Source organism: Cebidichthys violaceus, unplaced genomic scaffold (assembly GCF_023349555.1).
Source record: "Cebidichthys violaceus isolate CVI_PGR_0920_01 unplaced genomic scaffold, fCebVio1.0.p SCAF_3, whole genome shotgun sequence".
Classification (NCBI taxonomy): domain Eukaryota; kingdom Metazoa; phylum Chordata; class Actinopteri; order Perciformes; family Stichaeidae; genus Cebidichthys; species Cebidichthys violaceus.
The window spans coordinates 8,106,741-8,124,996 of record NW_027176483.1 but is presented as its reverse complement, the minus strand read 5'-3'; the positions used below and the strand labels follow the sequence as shown (position 1 = coordinate 8,124,996).

The 18,256-nt window shown below is 39.1% G+C and overlaps 2 protein-coding genes across 4 annotated transcripts; both read right to left on the bottom strand.

Annotated features, from left to right (window-relative positions):
• Window positions 1-264: 264 nt before the first annotated feature.
• clpxb (caseinolytic mitochondrial matrix peptidase chaperone subunit Xb) lies at window positions 265-10,369 on the bottom strand. 2 transcript variants are annotated; one of them, XM_068722439.1, is made up of 15 exons: window positions 10,054-10,369; window positions 9,385-9,462; window positions 8,507-8,667; window positions 8,266-8,380; window positions 6,896-7,050; window positions 6,630-6,789; window positions 5,529-5,570; window positions 4,869-5,045; window positions 4,568-4,732; window positions 3,322-3,410; window positions 2,941-3,105; window positions 2,530-2,829; window positions 2,093-2,185; window positions 1,904-2,010; window positions 265-1,776 (listed from the first exon to the last, which is right to left on the bottom strand). In XM_068722439.1, the coding sequence occupies exons 2-15, from the start codon at window positions 9,437-9,439 to the stop codon at window positions 1,686-1,688; spliced, it is 1,875 nt and encodes a 624-aa protein (XP_068578540.1). In that variant the 5' UTR covers window positions 9,440-9,462; window positions 10,054-10,369; the 3' UTR covers window positions 265-1,685. The 2 variants fall into 2 exon arrangements, with proteins under 2 accessions (XP_068578540.1, XP_068578541.1); XM_068722440.1 differs by lacking the exon at window positions 5,529-5,570.
• Window positions 10,370-11,412: 1,043 nt separating this feature from the next.
• LOC137880879 (gliomedin-like) lies at window positions 11,413-18,123 on the bottom strand. Of its 2 annotated transcripts, none has more exons than XM_068722437.1 (19): window positions 17,724-18,123; window positions 17,014-17,065; window positions 16,886-16,903; window positions 16,731-16,802; window positions 16,265-16,348; window positions 15,718-15,846; window positions 14,824-14,880; window positions 14,618-14,701; window positions 14,418-14,510; window positions 14,237-14,326; window positions 13,574-13,660; window positions 13,412-13,486; window positions 13,181-13,264; window positions 12,992-13,084; window positions 12,837-12,908; window positions 12,652-12,726; window positions 12,270-12,395; window positions 12,023-12,173; window positions 11,413-11,927 (listed from the first exon to the last, which is right to left on the bottom strand). In XM_068722437.1, the coding sequence occupies exons 1-19, from the start codon at window positions 18,042-18,044 to the stop codon at window positions 11,465-11,467; spliced, it is 2,226 nt and encodes a 741-aa protein (XP_068578538.1). In that variant the 5' UTR covers window positions 18,045-18,123; the 3' UTR covers window positions 11,413-11,464. The 2 variants fall into 2 exon arrangements, with proteins under 2 accessions (XP_068578538.1, XP_068578539.1); XM_068722438.1 differs by having other exon boundaries at window positions 13,181-13,261.
• Between the last annotated feature and the right edge of the window lie 133 nt (window positions 18,124-18,256).

The following is an 18,256-nucleotide window of genomic DNA, read 5'->3' as shown; positions in this document are numbered from 1 at the left end:
AGTGTGACTTTGTAAACCCCTCTGGACCTGAAAGGGGATTAGGGATTGCTGAGGTATTGAGAAATAAAGAACGGCACAATACCTTCCAGAGATTAGCCGATTACATAAAGGCAGCAGCGTAACAGGGTGGAACAGCATTGTGATGTCTATGATATTAATTTCCTGTTTCATTGATTTATGTGTTGAGAATATCTGACTTTGTTAACCTAATCAATTTAAAGTGTACGTTCTGTTGACAAGTTTGAAAGTAAAGAACAATTAAAATTCTGTACAGAGATTTACATTTTATTTATATATTTTCAACAATCACAAATAACTTTAGATCCACAAACTGGGGGGAGTTTACAGGTTCTGTAACAGACCTCTGAAAACAGAAAATCTGTTTGTAAACTGAACTGATGGAAAAGGAAACTTAAAAGCAAAGAGAGAACAGATCTAGTTTAATCTCATGTTCTAGCACAAACAGCATGTTAAAGAGTACAGCAGCGTGGTTCAGTTCAGTCAGAGAGCATTTAGGCTTGATTACAGACGTGTGTATTGAGATACCATTTAGTAACAGGATATTACATCACTAACACTGAGGTGGGTTTCCAACGCTGGAGCACGCACAATGAAAATAAGAATACCTGCGCCGTTCTTAGGGCTGTCTGACAAAACAGGTTTAGAGCGGCATCCAGCCAACCGTGAAAGAGATTATCTGTCCAATTATGATTTAAATCATGATAATGAAGGTTCAATATCAAATCAAAAAATATGATTCAGTCATGTACTGTACGTTGGGAGGATATCTACTACAAAATAAAGTATCAGAGGATAAGTATGTAACGCTTCAAAGTGATCTGGCAACCTGCTAATCCTGCTTTGAGAGACAGCCTTGTGATCCAGTCCTGTGATGATCGGGTCAGTAAGTGAACAGATACATTCCCTACATGGTGGGCTACAAGTGGAAGCAAAACACTGAACAAAAACCCCACCGTTCTGGCTGTTTAAAGGTCACTAATGTTTAACACCTGCTTTGTTTATTTGCTGGTGCGTTACACTTCACAATGTCGTCTCCTAATTAGAGCTCATGTCATAACAACTGCTTACAAATGCCTCCTAAGCAGCGACCAGTTTTGCTGTGAGCACCATTATTACAATGGTGGTAAAGAAGAAAACATCAAAATATTGATGTGCTTATGGAATATTATGCCCTTATGATGTAAGGCATTACTTGACATGTTTCCATCACATCGACACTTACTCAGCTCCACTTCTTTTGAAGTGTACAGTATGATCCCATCATTTCCATTTGCTTCCCTTGCTATTACAGCCCATCACCACAAAAAGAGAAAACAAATAAACTAGCTACAAATCCTTCGGTGAATAAAAATGCATTATCTTTATATAGATAAAAATGTTAACAATCCCCAGAGATTGAAATATTTTATGAAGGTCCAGCCTGTGAGTGCACCACCAGAGAATTAACAGCTGATGCACAGGACCAAAGTTTGTTACACTCTCTTAACTTGTTGATCAGGAAAACACTCTTCAGTGAAAACCACCAGACTTCATTATTACCTCTACTACAGTGTCCACAGCTCGCTTGTCAGAAGCTATAGTAAAATCCAGAGTTGGATTTAAAAGGTTCATAATGATCTAATGATTTCACAGACTGTCTTTAGGTGAAATGAGCGACATGTGGTTCAGTTGTTAGCAGCGTCCGCCTGCCGAGGCCAGTTCTCCTCCTCAATGCCCGAGTCATATTCCTCTTCTGCGGACTCCTTGGCTTGGGCTCTGGAATTCAAATGGAAACTCCAGCTCAGGTTTCAAACAACACAACGTTGGAGACTCGGCGAGCTCGGCTAAAGGAATATGATCACTAACGATACACTTGTAGCACTGTGAGCGGAAAGATACTGACCTGATATATCTCGGTTGGGATTTTCCGAGGACAATGTCTTTGTTCAGCTCAACAGCCATGATGTCAGAGTGTGGCACCTCAAACATGGGCTCTAGAAGGAGCTTTTCCTATAAAAAAATGAAATGTTTAATTATTGTGCTGTATCAACATAGAAATTTAAGTGTGATATCCAAGGTAAAAATCACATACCATGATGGATCTGAGCCCACGAGCTCCAGTTTTTCTCTCCAGAGCCATCCTGGCTATGGCCTTCAGGGCATCTGGAGTCACATTGAGTTCACACTGAGACAAAACACAGAGCAGATTCATTTAAATTACAAATACATAATAATATAATATACCCATACAGATAACATTTTAACAAACATGTTCTTTTCCTGTAGGTCTGATTCAACAAACAGGCATTGCCTTTCAGGTACCAGTAGAAATACTGTGGTGATTTGACATTACAAGGTAATCTACCAGGAATGTGTCCTTGCAGGCATTTGACTAAATGACGCTGCATTGCGTTGTGGCAACAGCTGAGCCAGAGCCCCCTCGTTGGTCTCATTCAAAAGAATGAGCTTCTGCCTGCCTGTACATGGCTTAACACTGTACTATAGTACCCATTATAGGAGTGTCCTTACTTTGTCCATGCTGAACAGAGCCTGGTACTGGGGCACCACGGCGTTGCGTGGTTCGGTCAAGATTCGGACTAGCGTTTCTTCATCCAGGCTGTGCAGAGGCACGACCACGGGGAGACGACCAACAAACTCTGGGATCATTCCAAACTCAATGAGATCCCTGGCCTCGACGAGCTTCAGCAGCCGGTCCTTCTCCTCGATCTCCGCCACCGTGTCCGTGTCACCGCTGCTGTTGGCCAAGTCTGCGGCAGCCGCTGCACGCCGCCCTTTCCCCATGTTGGAGGGAGTTCCAAAACCCAAATACTGAAGAGTCACAAAACAAGAGGATCACATTAGAGGCAGGAATGAAGACAAACAGGAGTGGAGACTGAGTGTCTGCCTACAGTCTGTGTATATGAGCCGTGTTGAATTTACCTTTTCATTCTTTCTTCTGCTGATGATTCTGTCGAGTCCGTTGAAAGCACCAGACGCCACAAACAGAATATTGGTTGTGTCCACCTGCACCGTCTCTCCTCTCAGTTTCCTGGAGTTTTTCTCAGGAACATTGACTATTGTGCCCTCCAAGAGTTTGAGCAACCCCTGACAGAGAGGAAAAGGAAATACATCTTAATAACACAAGTTTAGCTCAACCAATATAGGACAAGGGCAAAAAACTGTGAATCAGTTGCAGTGAATACGTGAAATCTGCTGCTGAATTTCTTAATCCAAACTCTCTCACAAATCTATTCTGAGATTAATGTCTATAAACAAACCACATTAAAGTTGTATAGAGTGCAACTCGGGTTGAAGACTGACCTGCTGGACTCCCTCTCCTCCTACATCTCTCAGCTGATGGATTCCAGGCACACTGCCAATCTTATCAACCTCATCCAGAAACACAATACCTGTACATGAAATGGGACAGCGCCATGACAGTTTACGTTTCACTTCTCACAATAAGAGACAAAAACGCTTGTGCATAAATGTATACAATGTTTACTTCAGATTATTTTATTTTACACTGTACGAAACATAATTCACTTTTAATCATTTGAAAAAGGTTCAAATGTGAAGAAAAAAACGAGTCTCAACAGTTGCAGAGCAGCGATAAGTCACCTCTGTAAAAATGAAACTGATGTTTACTTTTGTTAATCCTCGACTGTTTTTTTTTTTAATTTCTGACTGATAACATACCCAACAAGATCAAGCCAATGACACATTATTTGCCCATTTAAGGAATGGAAGTATGTTATGTATGTTTTATAGAGTTTTTATTACATCAGCAGCAACTTATTTTTTGTTGGCTAAAGTACCTCGGTATATATTACAGAGCACACTTTAGTGAACACTGTAAAGGTGGTTCTATCAGCGTTACTACAGTTTCCAGTGACGTATAACAAAGTGGAAATAGATAGTCAACGGTTTGCTGCTATCAAAACTTTTTTCCTAGTCTTATACTGTATGTTGGCTAATGGAGGATAGAAACATATTTCTCATCGTGTCGTGATGTTCATAGTGACTGAATTAGTTTGTGGCTTGTCTTTAACTTTGAGATTTGTGTCTTTCTATCTACATCTGACTTGTTTGAGTATTCTGATCATCATATAAAAAGGTGAAAAAACATGCAAGTACATCATTTTTCTAATTTTACCTCGCAGAACATGAAGTTGCTGGTCTCCCGCTGCCTCGATCGGTTCGTTATTTTGTGTTCTTGAGTGACTTTGGTGAATACAAACTAACCCTTCAAAACACCAGTCACACAGTAACACAAAGAAACTAACCAATCGAGGCAGTGGTAGATCAGCAACTCCTGTTTCTGAAAAGTAAAAATCACTGTTTTTGTCATAGGAGTCTTGTGGTATTGATATTTCTAGGTGAGCCTCTCTTTTAAGTGGTTAAAATATGTTTTGCTGCTGCCACCGTCCACAGCAGTGCATTGCTTTGCTACAGTGCCAGTACTCCTGTCTGTTTCTCCAAACTGTGGTCGTGCGGACCGTCATCTACAGTATGTTACATACACGGACTATAGAATAGTAAAAAAATAGTTAGTCCCTCTGCCCACCTTGTTGTGCTTTTTCCACTGAGTAGTTGGCATCTTGCAGCAGTTTGGCAATAACTGACTCAATGTCTTCTCCCACGTATCCAGCTTGAGTGAGTGTGGTGCAATCGCATATTGCAAACGGAACATCCAAACAACGGGCCAGTGTCTGCGCCAACAACGTTTTACCTGTGAAAAATTTGAAAAATCATGCTAACATATATTTTGACAAGACGGGTCCATATTTACAGGTGAACTGCCTATTTAGCGGTGTACATCTTAATGATCCGAGTGTCACTGTCATACAATACTACAGAACACTAACCTGAGCCAGTTGGACCTAGAAGTATGATGTTGCTCTTCTCCAGTTTAATGTCAGTGTGTGTGGAGTCCAGGACCTCGCCGCCCCTCTTCTCCTGAGGTGCCTGCTGGCTCGCCTGTTGCTGCATGGACGCTCCCAGAGCATTTCCATGAGGACTGATGCCTGCAATCTGCAGCAGTTCTGCAACCACAAGAAAAGTCACAGGGGGTTAGCGTTGTGACTGAAAAGTAAGAACTGTATTTCAAACATCACTATAAAGACTGAATGCTAGTGGGTTAACTTATATTCTCCAGTCAGTCAAAGGTTAAGTTAAAAAGCTCATTTGTATGCATGGTAAATTGATAGTCGCTGCTCAACTGGAGCTGTATTTCCTCAAATATAATGAACTGCATCATCTGGGTTATTGCTTAATGATCTGGTGTTTTGATTAAGCATTAATCACGATTATGTCATAATCCTGCTTTAGGTTGAGCATAACTATAAATAAGTTACTAGAAATATCTGCCTGGAAAAGGCAGAACAAAGCTCTGAGGAGCCAGAGCTGTCTGTACATTTTGGCATTTGTGCAACTCATGACAATAAAGACAGAAATTGCAGTTCAAGTGTTGTGATTTTTTAAGTGGCCTCTGATAGAAACAACAGTAAGGAGGACCAATCACTTACTTGTGAACCTGTACTCATCCTCTCGTCTTCTCATCTCTAGTTCTACAGGAAGAGGAGGAAAGTACCCAAATCAATATTATAATTATTCATTACCATTATGACATTATCACTACAGTCCTGAAAAAGCGTCTATACAGGAGTGAGATAGGTATTGAACAAATGCCAAATAAGACAGATTATGATTCAAGACAAGTTATAAATGAAGGCCACAGCTGCGACCTCTTATCAGGTATTCTATGAGTAAATTAGTCGATGATGACTTGTTTAGGTAACATTTTGATGTGTAGAAAATAAAAGCTATTGTGTACTAAATGTCACTGTAACAAACTTGAACAATTGGAAATTGATTTGTTTTTCAGCACTTTCCTGTAAATAAAAAGTTATTAACTATTACTACTGGCATTTTGCAGAACTGCATCTCTTTTGCGTTAATTTATGGCTTTGTTTTTAGATGTATTTCAATCCCATGATTAAGTTTAATTTTGAAATAGTGTTACATAAAATAGTGTTTGATAAATGCCAGAATCATATTCAAAACCAAACAGTGGCAAACAGTAACTCTTGTATTTAAAATTATAGTTCCTGGCGCATACCATTCCACTTCACTCTCTGGCTTCATATTTGTTGTCTGTCTCAGCTGTCCAGTATGGAATGAAAACAAAAATGTAGCCCAGAGGTAGGTCAAAGCTCAGCACTATATATTTTGAGTAAAACTGATTTTGGCCAACACAAAAGATATAGAACATGGACCTTTTTTCAAATTCACTTGATTGAAAAAAAATAACCATTTTTCTTCCCATTTGCTTTTTTAAGCACTGCAGTATTTATCAGCTATGAGACTATGATGATGGTCTGGTGTAGAGGTGGAAAAGCAAAAGTGAATTAATTAAAGCAAGTGATCAGAGGAAACCAAATCAACATGTATATAACAATAGTTTGAAATTAAGACATAAAAAAAGGCCTTTTTCTAATGAAAAACTGTGTGTGTGTGTGTGTGTGTGTGTGTGTGTGTGTGTGTGTGTGTGTGGGGGGGGGGGGGGGGGGGGGTCCACCAATAAGTTGCAGAATGAACTAATATCTACAGACAGCAGTAATACTGACCACGAGGTGTTAGAGAGGGCTGTTTTTCCACCTCCACCTGCTGTCGACTCCCAGCAGGGATGTTGTTGTAGATGCGCTTGTAGTGATTGTACACTGCAACTGCCAACACCTTTTTTGCATAGGACTGGCCAACAACGTACTTGTCGAGGTAAGCATATATCTGGAGAAAAAAACAATTTATACTTCATAACAGGATAAGAGACTTGACTATTACAACAATGACAGTCCTTCAAAAGCATATTTGACTTCCGGCTTCATTCTCTCACCTTCTTAGGAGGAGGGGGAGGTTTCTGTGCAAAAGCCAGTTTCACTGCCTCCGCAGCAGATTCTGGCTCTTTGTTTAGTCCCTTCTTAGAGTCCGTTTCAGACAGAACCACGAAAAAGTGATGACATTTCTCACATTTGACAAATCGTGTTGATGCTACAAAAGAATAAACACACAAAGCATAGAAACATTTCACAACCTGGTTTAAAAAAAAAAAAAACAGGTGGCTCATGGTGCTGAACTGTAAAAATGGCCAAAGATTGCCTGCTGCTGGTCCTGACCTACAGGGAAACTTGTTGAATTATTTACATAATGTAACAGGATTAATGTGTTACACATGCTGTGGAGCATTGTCCCTGATACATTTGTTTTCAAAATATTTGAATGAATTCTCTCTTTACAATGAACTTCAATTTGGCACCTTGCAGTCCATGACCAAGCTGCACTTACACTGATGGATGATACTTGGTTACTGGATTATAGTGAGATGACAGCACATTGCCGCTTGTATGCATCAGATTTTGTTTCTCATAGTGAGTGGTTGAATAGTCACATAGACAGTGGTAGACAGAGCTCTGGTCAATCACTGACACAAGTTTACAAAGTCAAAGTTTCAGAAGTTACAAAACAACCAAGAGCAGGAACCCCGCATCTGATTGTTTGAAAGGAGGTTTCTTACACCTCAAACAATCTAAACAACACTTCTTAGTTGAACAATATAAACTCATGGTCATTTGATAACAATGATACCTATCCCTCAGTGTTTACTTGCAGGTCTGTAGTTTGACTAACTGTGGCAGGAAATTACATATGATGGTTGTTTGTGGTGTACCATTTATATACTGTGTGTTTATAGCGATTTCAGTCCACCACTAGTTTGTACCACAGCAAACGCTGGTTCAATGCTTTGTTTGAAATATAACAAAAGACACATTTCAACACCGAATTGTGGACAAAAATGAAAATGTGTCCATTTGCTGCGGCTGCACTTTCCCCTCTGTTTCTTTTATTTTTAGTCAGCCAATGCACAAACCATCTCCTCAGTTGTTTTTTCTCCGCCTCCTACATGTTGCATGGTAATCAACGATGTAATCCAAATCTCTTTTCGTACTAATAATGCCGGATATTCGCTGTATGATGCCTTGTTTACATAATCATAAAACAGAACCTCTCTCGTAAACTGTCCTCTACATTTTCTTTTGTTTCTTTAGTGAGTATTTTAGTGTGCAAACTTAAAACATTGGTGACATCCTCCTCTTTCCCACTTACTCGGCTTGATTTTAAGTTTCTACATAAACTTTGCACCTAAAATGCACATCAGATCATATGTCCTGGTAAATCTGGTTGTTGAATATTAAGAAGTTTACTCACATACAAAGGTCTCTACATGTGTGCAGGGATCTCCACATTTAGGGCAGCGTAGCTGGCTTCCCCCCTTGCCTGATCCTCCAGAGCCAGAAAGTCTCTTCGCCTCACTGATACTTTTCTGTGCAAAAACAACAGGGTCAGCACATTTCAGATGACATTACTACCATCTCTTCCATTTACAGAGTAATGCGTAACACTATCATGCAAGAAAGCTACAAATGAGATTTCTCCTCCAAGAGATTACCTTTCCACCATCGCTTCCACTGTCCTTTGTTGTCCCATCTTTAGCAGCATAGCAGACAGCGGTCTCTGAAAACGATCTCACTCCTACCCTGGGAGGTAAATGAGTTTCCCGAGACTTCTGACGACTCAGAGAAAACAACTGGATCCGGGAGCAGGACAATCCTGACAACGAAACAGCAACTTTTATCAACATATATTTCAAATGAATGACAATAACTATGTGAAATTATATGTTTCACAATTTTGTTATCCTTGAAAGACTAATAAATTAATTGGTTAATAAAGTAAATAATCTGCAAATTAATTGATAATGAAAATAATTGTTAGTTGCCACCCTATATGCATCATTGGGGGAACTTAATTAGTTCACAACACATCAGATGAGTATTAAAAAAGCCTCTGTCTATATTATGCCATAATGGCATAATGGCCTCTGTCTATAGATATCAGTTGAACACACAGCATATTATCTAGAGCAGCAGTTCATGGTCTGGGGCAATGAGTCCATATTAGTTATATGTGCTGTCGCTGAACATTTTGTATTACGCAAGCGTGAGGGGCTCTGGCTGACGTAACAAGTATGCTAACCTATTGCTACTTAACACTATTTCGTGTTTTCATACAACAAGTTGTGTGTGTTTTCCTCATGCATTATCACTCTTGAAGCTAAGTCACAGCTGTGATGCAAGTTTACAACTAACATTACAGCTTTCTTACAGCTACTCTAACACTTCTCCACCTGCAGTTGGCATTACGTGACGGACGGACACTGTTATGTGTTAGCTCCAGACCTACTTCACAAACAGCAGCAAGTTAACGTTAGCACAATGTCATGCAGCTGTTAGCCAGCTGGTACAATGTGTACTTTCACTTTCTTACCTCTGTGGGCTGTGTTTAGGAACAACCTGGCAGCCGAAGTGCATGGACAGGACATAACTCCCCGTTTGGCTCAATATCCTGAAAATTGACAAAGTTAACACTGTGTGCTGGGGAAAGATGGGGGTTAACAAACAGCAGTAGCAAACAAGAGAGGCCGTTAAGCCTTTAAAACATGTCATAACTTCAACGTCACAGTTAGCATTAGCAGGTCATTTACTGGCGAAGGTGGCAACGATAGTGCTGCTCGCTACTGTATAAATCAATCTTGTTTAAATGATTCATTAAATGTATTAATGTGTTAGGCTACTAAGGCCAATTACCTCCTGCTATCTAACGGCAGCAATACACGGCAAAATAAACAGTGTAACACTAGCTGGTTGTGTTATATCAATAAGTAACTGCTAGCTACGTAAGCTAGGCCCAAGCCAGAACTACCTGATGTTTCTGTTGGTGGAAATGACTATCACCCCTGGCAGACACACAGCCAGTATGTTGCGCAGTGGCTAATATGAGTTACCCTCAAACAAACAACTAGCGTTAGCTAACGTCAGCAGTTTCACACGCAGGCTAACGTGACTAGCCATATAGCTAAGTTATCTTATTATTTATAACAGTGACGTTAGACCAGCATATGTCGAGACAACAGGCAACTTGTTCGTTTTTACTCACAGGGCACGATGAAACCCAGTCGCGTCTTGACAACCCCTTCGGAAAACCCCCACTAATTTTCAAAGTCACAGCAGCTTTCGCTCTCTTGTTTTAGTTAAACAGCTCAGTGTGTCGTACTAGTGTCACAGTGCATACAGTATTGGCTTCTCTAGGCCGATATTTCCCAGGTGGGACACGACCCAAAGTGATGTAACGCTGTTATGCACTAGGTCGGTTACCCAGTTAGCTGCTAGCTAGCCTTCTCTCCGGGTACAGTAGCTAACAAGACGTGAGTTAACCCGTGTGAACGGTGTCAGCAATATGGAGGCTTAGCTTCTGTCTATGCAGCTCACACCCATCCCGATGTTTGGAGATCTAGCAGCACAGGAGGCGTTTAGAGGAGTGACTGCTGGTGCGTTCAAATGGTCCTCGTAATGTACGCTTTGTGTTAGGTTTAGGGGATCCTCGTAAATGTGTAACGCTGTCCTGAACCGAAGATTCACTGTAAAATTAGCAATACTGTCATATTTATTACCGGAGTTGTTCGTGGAATCATATGGTGGTCAGTAATTACCTTCAATACCAACTATAATGTAGTCTACTGGAGTAGGAGATGCCTGTCATTACGGCAGCCAATAAACCCTGGTTTACTGCAAAATTCAGGCAGCTTCGCCAGGCCATGAAGAAGGCCTACAGAAGTGGGGACAGGATCCTGTACAACCAGGCCAGGAACACACTGACAAATGAGATTAGGGTAGCAAAGAGGAGCTACACTGAAAAGTTAGAAAACAGGTTTTCAGCCAACAACCCTGCGTTAGTCTGGAGAGGCCTGCAGGACCTCACCAACCCCCCTCCCCCTACACTGATGAGAATCACCAACTGGCTGACAACCAGAATGTGTTGTACTGCAGGTATGTATAAATGGCCAATAAAGGTGATTCTGATTGTTATTTAAACAATCAGAGATATCATAAGAAATTACAGAAAAAAATCTCAGACATCTGTTATACTTATATTAGCAACAATGATCATAATAACAAATAACGCTTTGGTGCTGACCAAATCATCTCCTCTTGTCTTGTACTTGTAGGTTAATGACAATACATAAATAAATCAACATTATCTAGAATGTTTAAAGGTCCTTCATGTTCAATAGCGGCATTGGAAATAGCCTCACAGTTGTACATAATAATTCAATTTAAAAAAATGTGGCATCATTTTCTTTATGACCCTGTTTAAATCCAAAATTGAGGTATCTTGGAATAAACAAATAAAGATTAGAAGTCAGTAATTTGAGTAACATATTTACTGTGAACAAGTCCAGTGGGACCTCCTGTGTCAAAATCGGGTCAGTGTTTCAAGAAATTCACGTAGACAAACTGAGGCTTTACAAATAACTTTATTGCTCATTTTACAAGTTTTGTGGTTATTTCTAGATCCATTTGAGTCTAACTTTGCATATTTTCACGCTGCTGTTGTCCCACATATACAGAAGCTTTCTGTTGGGATAATATGACAGCATAGCCAAGATGCCATTGGCTGGCCTTAAATCAAAACTTGCATCCTGAGGACTCTCTTTCTTTAAATCAAAGGCATATGTAACTTCTCTGTCTTTCTCATCTGTAAAATATATCACCCCACATACAATGAAAGCATTTCCTGCTTTAGTTGTAGGGTAGTGAGTGTTAATGACTGACTCCACAGAGAATCTATCAGTGTCAATCTTTGCAACCATCGTATCATTATCTGTATCTGATGCAAAAATGACCCACAGTCCATTTTCATCCACAGCAAACTTGAAATACGTCTTTGAGTTGCGGAAAAGATAAGTCAGGTTGTGATATTTGCTGTTTGCCATGATCAGAGCATATGTTCCCCCGGTGTTCAGGTCAAATCTGTAAAATATTACACAAGTTAAAAAAGTCAGAATGAGTACCGTAAGTTAATAAGGCAGGGACAACATCTTATACAAGGTAATACAATCACTTACTCCATAAGTCTGTTTGTTCCTGCGTTGTGAAAGTAAAATGACTGCTTATAAACAACATGACCACAGCCCTGGAAGTACCTCCCGACGTCTATAATTTTGTTGTTTGTATCATTGAATGTCGAAATGTTCCTGTGCACCACCAAAACTCGGCCTGGGAAATAAATGGTTCAGTGTTTACTGTAAATCCACAATAACTCACTAATGTCTTTGATGAATGATTTGTAGACAAAAAAAAATAAAAAAACACCTGAAAAATGATCGGCCAGCCAGTATCGACCTCCATCCTGCTGGGATGCATCGGACATCCAGGCTCCAAAAGTGCTTTCCATTCTGGTGGCTTTCTCCGGACATTTAATAATTCTAATTCTGCACTCTAAATAAAAGAAGATAGGTAGAGTATTTGAATACGCTTTCAGATAGATAGATAGATAGATAGATAGATAGATAGATAGATAGATAGATAGATAGATAGATAGATAGATCATTTTAGTAATATTTGTAAATAATAAGGTACTTTTCTTTAAATCAACGTTTTAAAGATGATTGATGGGCTTTGAGAGAAAAGAGAAATCTTATAAATTAAGATTATTGGTTATTATTAAAACAAAACATAGGACACAATTTCTTACCACTTTTCATGGGTGTTTTGATCATATTTCCACTGATGTTGAAGGCATCTCTCTCCAGATCTACAGAAAGTGAGGCTGAAACATGAAAGGAAACATAAATGCACATAGACACTAATGGTGATATAGAGCAGCATCAAAATCATGCAAAAGGCCATTGTCACATTCACAAACAGAGCATTTCTTACCTGTTGATAATTTAATTGGTGCCTCTGTAGCATTGTTGAAAGCGTCACTGTTTTGGTCCGCGGAAAGTGGAACTGTAGAATGAAAAATAACATTGTATATAATGTTTTAAAGTTATGATCGCTCACTTTACTCAATTCAAAACAGTGTTTCCTACCTGTCAACAATGTTATTGGTGCCTCTGTAACATTTTCTGTCTCAGTATCGTTCAAGATGTCATGGTCGTCGTCTTGACGAAATGATACTGACTCTAGAAAAGAAAACAAGAGTAACTTAACTTTAACTTTTTTCTCATGTAGTCAAAGCTTGTCTTTAAGTCTCCCTTCTGCTCAAACTGGTTGTTTACCAGCTTCCATGTTTGTGTCTAGAAGTTTCTCAGAGTCAGTGACATCTCTGCTGTTGTCAGTTGGACGAGGAGTTGGTGAATCTGCTGAAAGAAAAATGAGATTCAACTAGAAGAGATGGCACAAATATTAAATATCCCTTTTTGAGGGAAGATAAAAAAAAACGCTTATACTAAATGTGTGAATTGATCAACACTGATACCAAACAGTGATACCAATAGACAGTTTCTTACCATTTGTCACGGGTGCATCAATAATGGCTCCACTGTTATTGAAGGAATCACTGGTTTGGTCCACAGAGAGAGGAACTGTTGAATGAAATGAAACATTAAATATAACGTTTTAAAGTTATGGTCACCCACTTCACTCATAATTCAAAACAGAGTGTTTCCTACCTGTTAATAATTGTATTGGTGCATCTGTAACATTCCCAGTGTTATTCAGGGTGTCATGGATGTAGTCTTTATGAAATGATACTGACTCTGGAAAATAAAAGGTATTGAGTTTCATCATCACAGTCACAGGGAGCACTTTCCTGCAGATACTTGATTCTTTAAGTACATTTTTCTACATTTTTAATAATATGAAAGTCTTCTGGATTACATGAATACACTTGATTAAATTCCCTTCCGACATGCAGTTAATAAAGAAATAAAATCAGTTGTCATGTTGGTACAAGACTAAGAACAAAAGAAACGTGTGGATTTAGATGAACTATATAGATATATACACCTTGTGTGTGTGTGTGTGTGTGTGTGTGTGTGTGTGTGTGTGTGTGTGTGTGTGTGTGTGTGGATTATGATGCTGGTTGGCACATATGCATCACTTTTGTTTATCCATGTTCTTAAAAAAATATTTGTGATAATTTAACATAATTATTTTAAAATAATAAGAATATGTCCTCTTTCATGCATTTGTGTTTGTTTTTGTTAAACAAAAATGGCTATGGCAATAAAAAGGGTACTGATTAAATAAAAAATAAAAAAATAAAAACAATACATTACAAAAAGATCAGTAAAGAGGTCTGTCAATTAAATCTTCCAGCAACGGTTGCATACCAGATTCCTTATCTGTCTCTCGCAGTTTCTCAGAGTCAGTAACATTAAAAACATCTGGGGAGTCACGAGTTGGATGTGGTGTTGATAACACTGTGGACATTTATTAAGAAGAGTACAGCATGAAGTTAGGATCAAATCTGCGTGTCCAAACATATGAACAATGAGTTTCAGCATCTCCTACCTGTCAATAAGTTAACTGATGCCTCTGTAACATTCTCTGTACTGGTTCCAATCCACATGGTTGGTCTGTAGTCTGGACTAGGTGATACTAACTCTGTGGTAAATAAAACAGAATTTGGATTACCATACATTTTTACACAAAAAAACACTTATTATGTAATGTTTACAAACTTAAAAACTTGTCCTATCACGGTTGCTTACCAGAGTCCGTACTTGTGTCTAGACTTGTTTTGGAGCCGGTAACATTCAAAACATCTCGGCTCTCATTTATTGGATGTGGTGATTCTGTGGAAATAAAGACATCATACATTATTATTATTATTACTAAGTCACAAACAGCCTATAATCTAAATCATTAACTAATATAATTGTTGTACACTAAATGTAAATTCTGAATTCCTTCCTACCATTCTTGTTCATTGTTGAGTTGCGGTTTTCTGCATCGATCACAGAAGGAGATGAATCTAAATATGTAGAGTAAGAGAATAAATGGAAGGTTAACTTTATGCAAACTTTTCTAAAAATAATAACTATCAAAACATAAATAGCCAACAATTTATGCTGAAAAATCTCCCCCCATGGAGCATATCTGTGATCAGCGGCCATATACCTTTTGACTTTGCTATTAAGAAACAACATTTGGTGCATATATTATAGGCTGATTTCAGTATTTTAGACTCAATATATTTAAATGAAGAAATTTTTTTGGCTAATAAATGAATAAAGGATTCAATATTTCCCAACCAGAATTGTATAACTGGCGGTGTAGAGATGCCTCTGAAAAAGTATTTAGACGTTGGAGAATAAAATTTACAGACAATATAATTAGTCAGTTAACTTAAAGGAGAAATGTGCAGGATTTAGTGGCATCTAGCGGTGAGGTTGCGGATTCCTTTACTCACCCCTTCCTTTCACAAGCGTGTCGAAGAACTAGAGCAACATGGCGGACTCTGTGAAGAGGACCCGCTCTCTATGTAAATATGAAGGCTCATAAGTTAACAAAAACACAACGATTCTTAGTTTCAGGTAATTACACACTAATGAAAACATAGTTATATTCCATATCTGCCCACAAATCCCCCTAAATCCTGCACGCTGGTCCTTTAATAAATAAAGGTGCATGGTCACAATGTTTGTCTAGAGGAGGGTGACCTTTAATCTATTATCCCCCAAAAAAAGTGTTCACTCGTGGTATTAAACAGTAAACAACATGAATACAACCACTCAACATCCAACAAAGGATATAACTTCAAACCTTCGAAACATGTTGGTTCACTGATTAATGATTCTGTTCTTCTCACCCATCAACATGTTGTTTTGACAGATGTGTTCTCCGATGGTCTTGTTTCTCACTTCATTAGAATACCAAGCAGGACATGGTGGACCAGGTGGGCCTGCTGGACCTGGTGGACCCGTTGGACCAGGAGGACCTTCAAATATTAAAATGCAGTGGCTGTATATCAGACATGTAAAACTGGCCTAATAAACAATACTGCTCATCAATGACAGGCACTTTTGAAATAACTTTAAATCAAAACATTTATTTCCAATTTGAAGTTGGAGGAAATAAGAATCATTAAATTAAGATTTTATCAAAAACAAGTTCACTTTGTTTATTACGTCCCATAACAGAATAAAGTGTTGAACAAATATGGTGGCCATAGCTGCTCTTGAAACCTCACCAGAAGTAGAGCTAAACATCAAGGCTCTAGTTTGTTCTTATAATATATAAGAAACTCACTCTCACATAAAATAGGTGATTTTTCAGATGTAATCTGTAGTGTGACTGACTTCCTCTCTGTTAATCACATTATTCATATCAGGTTCAAATATGTCGTCATCGCTCACCCTCAATGAGAATGTCATTGTAAGTCTCTCCATTCAGTCGGGGAGGTCCAGGGTCTCCTTTAGGTCCTGGTTCTCCTTTTTTACCTTTGTCATTGACAGGTATTTAGTTTAAACCAATGAGTTGGAAATGGAAATTAAAAACAGGATGATCAGGTGTTAATTGTAGGACTGAGAACATGTACATATATTTTAAACAGGAAGTCTCAAAGTGCTAAATACAACCGAGCCGATCTGAAACCAGCATAACTCAGGTTTAATCAGTCCAGTAAACTTTTTCAACTGAATCAATCTCCCATGCTTTGCTAATGTGGCAGCGATAGAAAAGCGAGTGGGATTGTCATGTTATGTAACGATGGTTGAACAACGGAAGACTGTTTGAATCTTGTGACTGACTTTCTGAGTTTGACTGTTGTGGTGCACATCTAACGAGGGGGGTTAGTCTAATTTGACTCAACAGATCTCTCACCTCTTCTTCCTCGTCTCCCCTCCGGCCCCGGCGCACCCTGAGGTCCTGATGAACCAGCTCTACCAGGCAAACCTGACAGGAACAAGTACTGTAGCTGCAGTAACAAATTCAGCTTAGTATAAATAACTGAAGTTAATTAAAGTGTTTCTTTTTACCTGGTGGTCCAGCTAGGCCTGGGGAGGGGGCGAATAAATAAGAATTTTATACAAACCAAAAAGAGTAAACGCACCAGCAATAATAAAAACCCTACAGCACTGGAATGTACAATATTTGAGAAGTGCACCTGTGAAACAAAGTCCTCTGGAGCTATTACACAGATCCATGAAGGCTTTGACCTGAAATCAAGAAAACAGAGTTAAAGTCAGTGTTGATTGTTATAACATCTGATAGCTTTATAATGCTACACATTTTGTTTTTATCAATCACTATGATACAAACAGCTACAAACATTTCTTAAATGACTAATCAATTAATCCAGAAAATAAAAGATAGAATAATTTAAAAATTAAAGTAATGCTTGATGTAGCCTTAACTATTATTGGTGATTATTAATCGATCAGGACAATAATAAAATAGCCTTTATTTTGGTAAAATATGTGAGTAATGAGTAATGTGAGTAATGTGCTGTCAAAAAATACAGTAGCGCCCTCTGGAGAAATGTCAGTTCCCATCAGATGTGAGAACTGTTGAGGGACGAGCAGACACACTCCACTGCTCTACACAATTTATCCTGGAAACACTCAGTGGAAAAACAAATCACTGCAACAGACTCTTGGATTCTTTGCATTTCACGGACATACTTCTTATCCCAAAAAGGGAGAAGAGAGGAAATGTTTCTATTAAAGATGAAAGTAAAGAGTTAATCGCTGCTCTCTTCTGTCTTCTAATAACATAATGAGACATTTTCTTTTCATGCGTTTCACAGAAGTAAACAGTTTGCAATATTCACATTTTCATATAAAGAGGCCACTTTAAAGCATTTAGGTGTCTTACAGGAACCATGGAGTATGTCATCAGCATCATCATATCCTTCTCGTCCTCACTTTGTGTTGGTTCTCCCTCCTGGTTTCTTCTGCTGCGCTGGAGCTTCTTTAGCTCTCCAGCCTCTGTGGGGTCTGTGGGCTGGAGGACTCCTGCCTGCAGCCTGCTCTGTGACAGCACCTGCACCTGGGCGTCCAACCTCACCAGCTCCTCCGTCAGCTCTTTCTGTCGTACCAGCAGAAACACTAAACCTCCTGAGCTCAGGAGCAGCAACGCACACATCCCCACCAGCAGCCATTTCAATGTCAGAAAAGCTCCACTCATCTCCTTCATATTTGTGCACTGCTCGCTCTTCCTCCACTGCAGAGTAATCTGAGCTCTGAAATTCACAAGCACATACAGCACATATCTGACCACTTGCCAACAGATGAGACGTCAGAGGGAAACTACGCTGGAGCTGTTGGAGAGAAATAAACATGTTGAGTTTCGCCTGTAACTTTGGGGAACCACATGATGCATTGCGCAACAACAAGTATCTGGGAAAC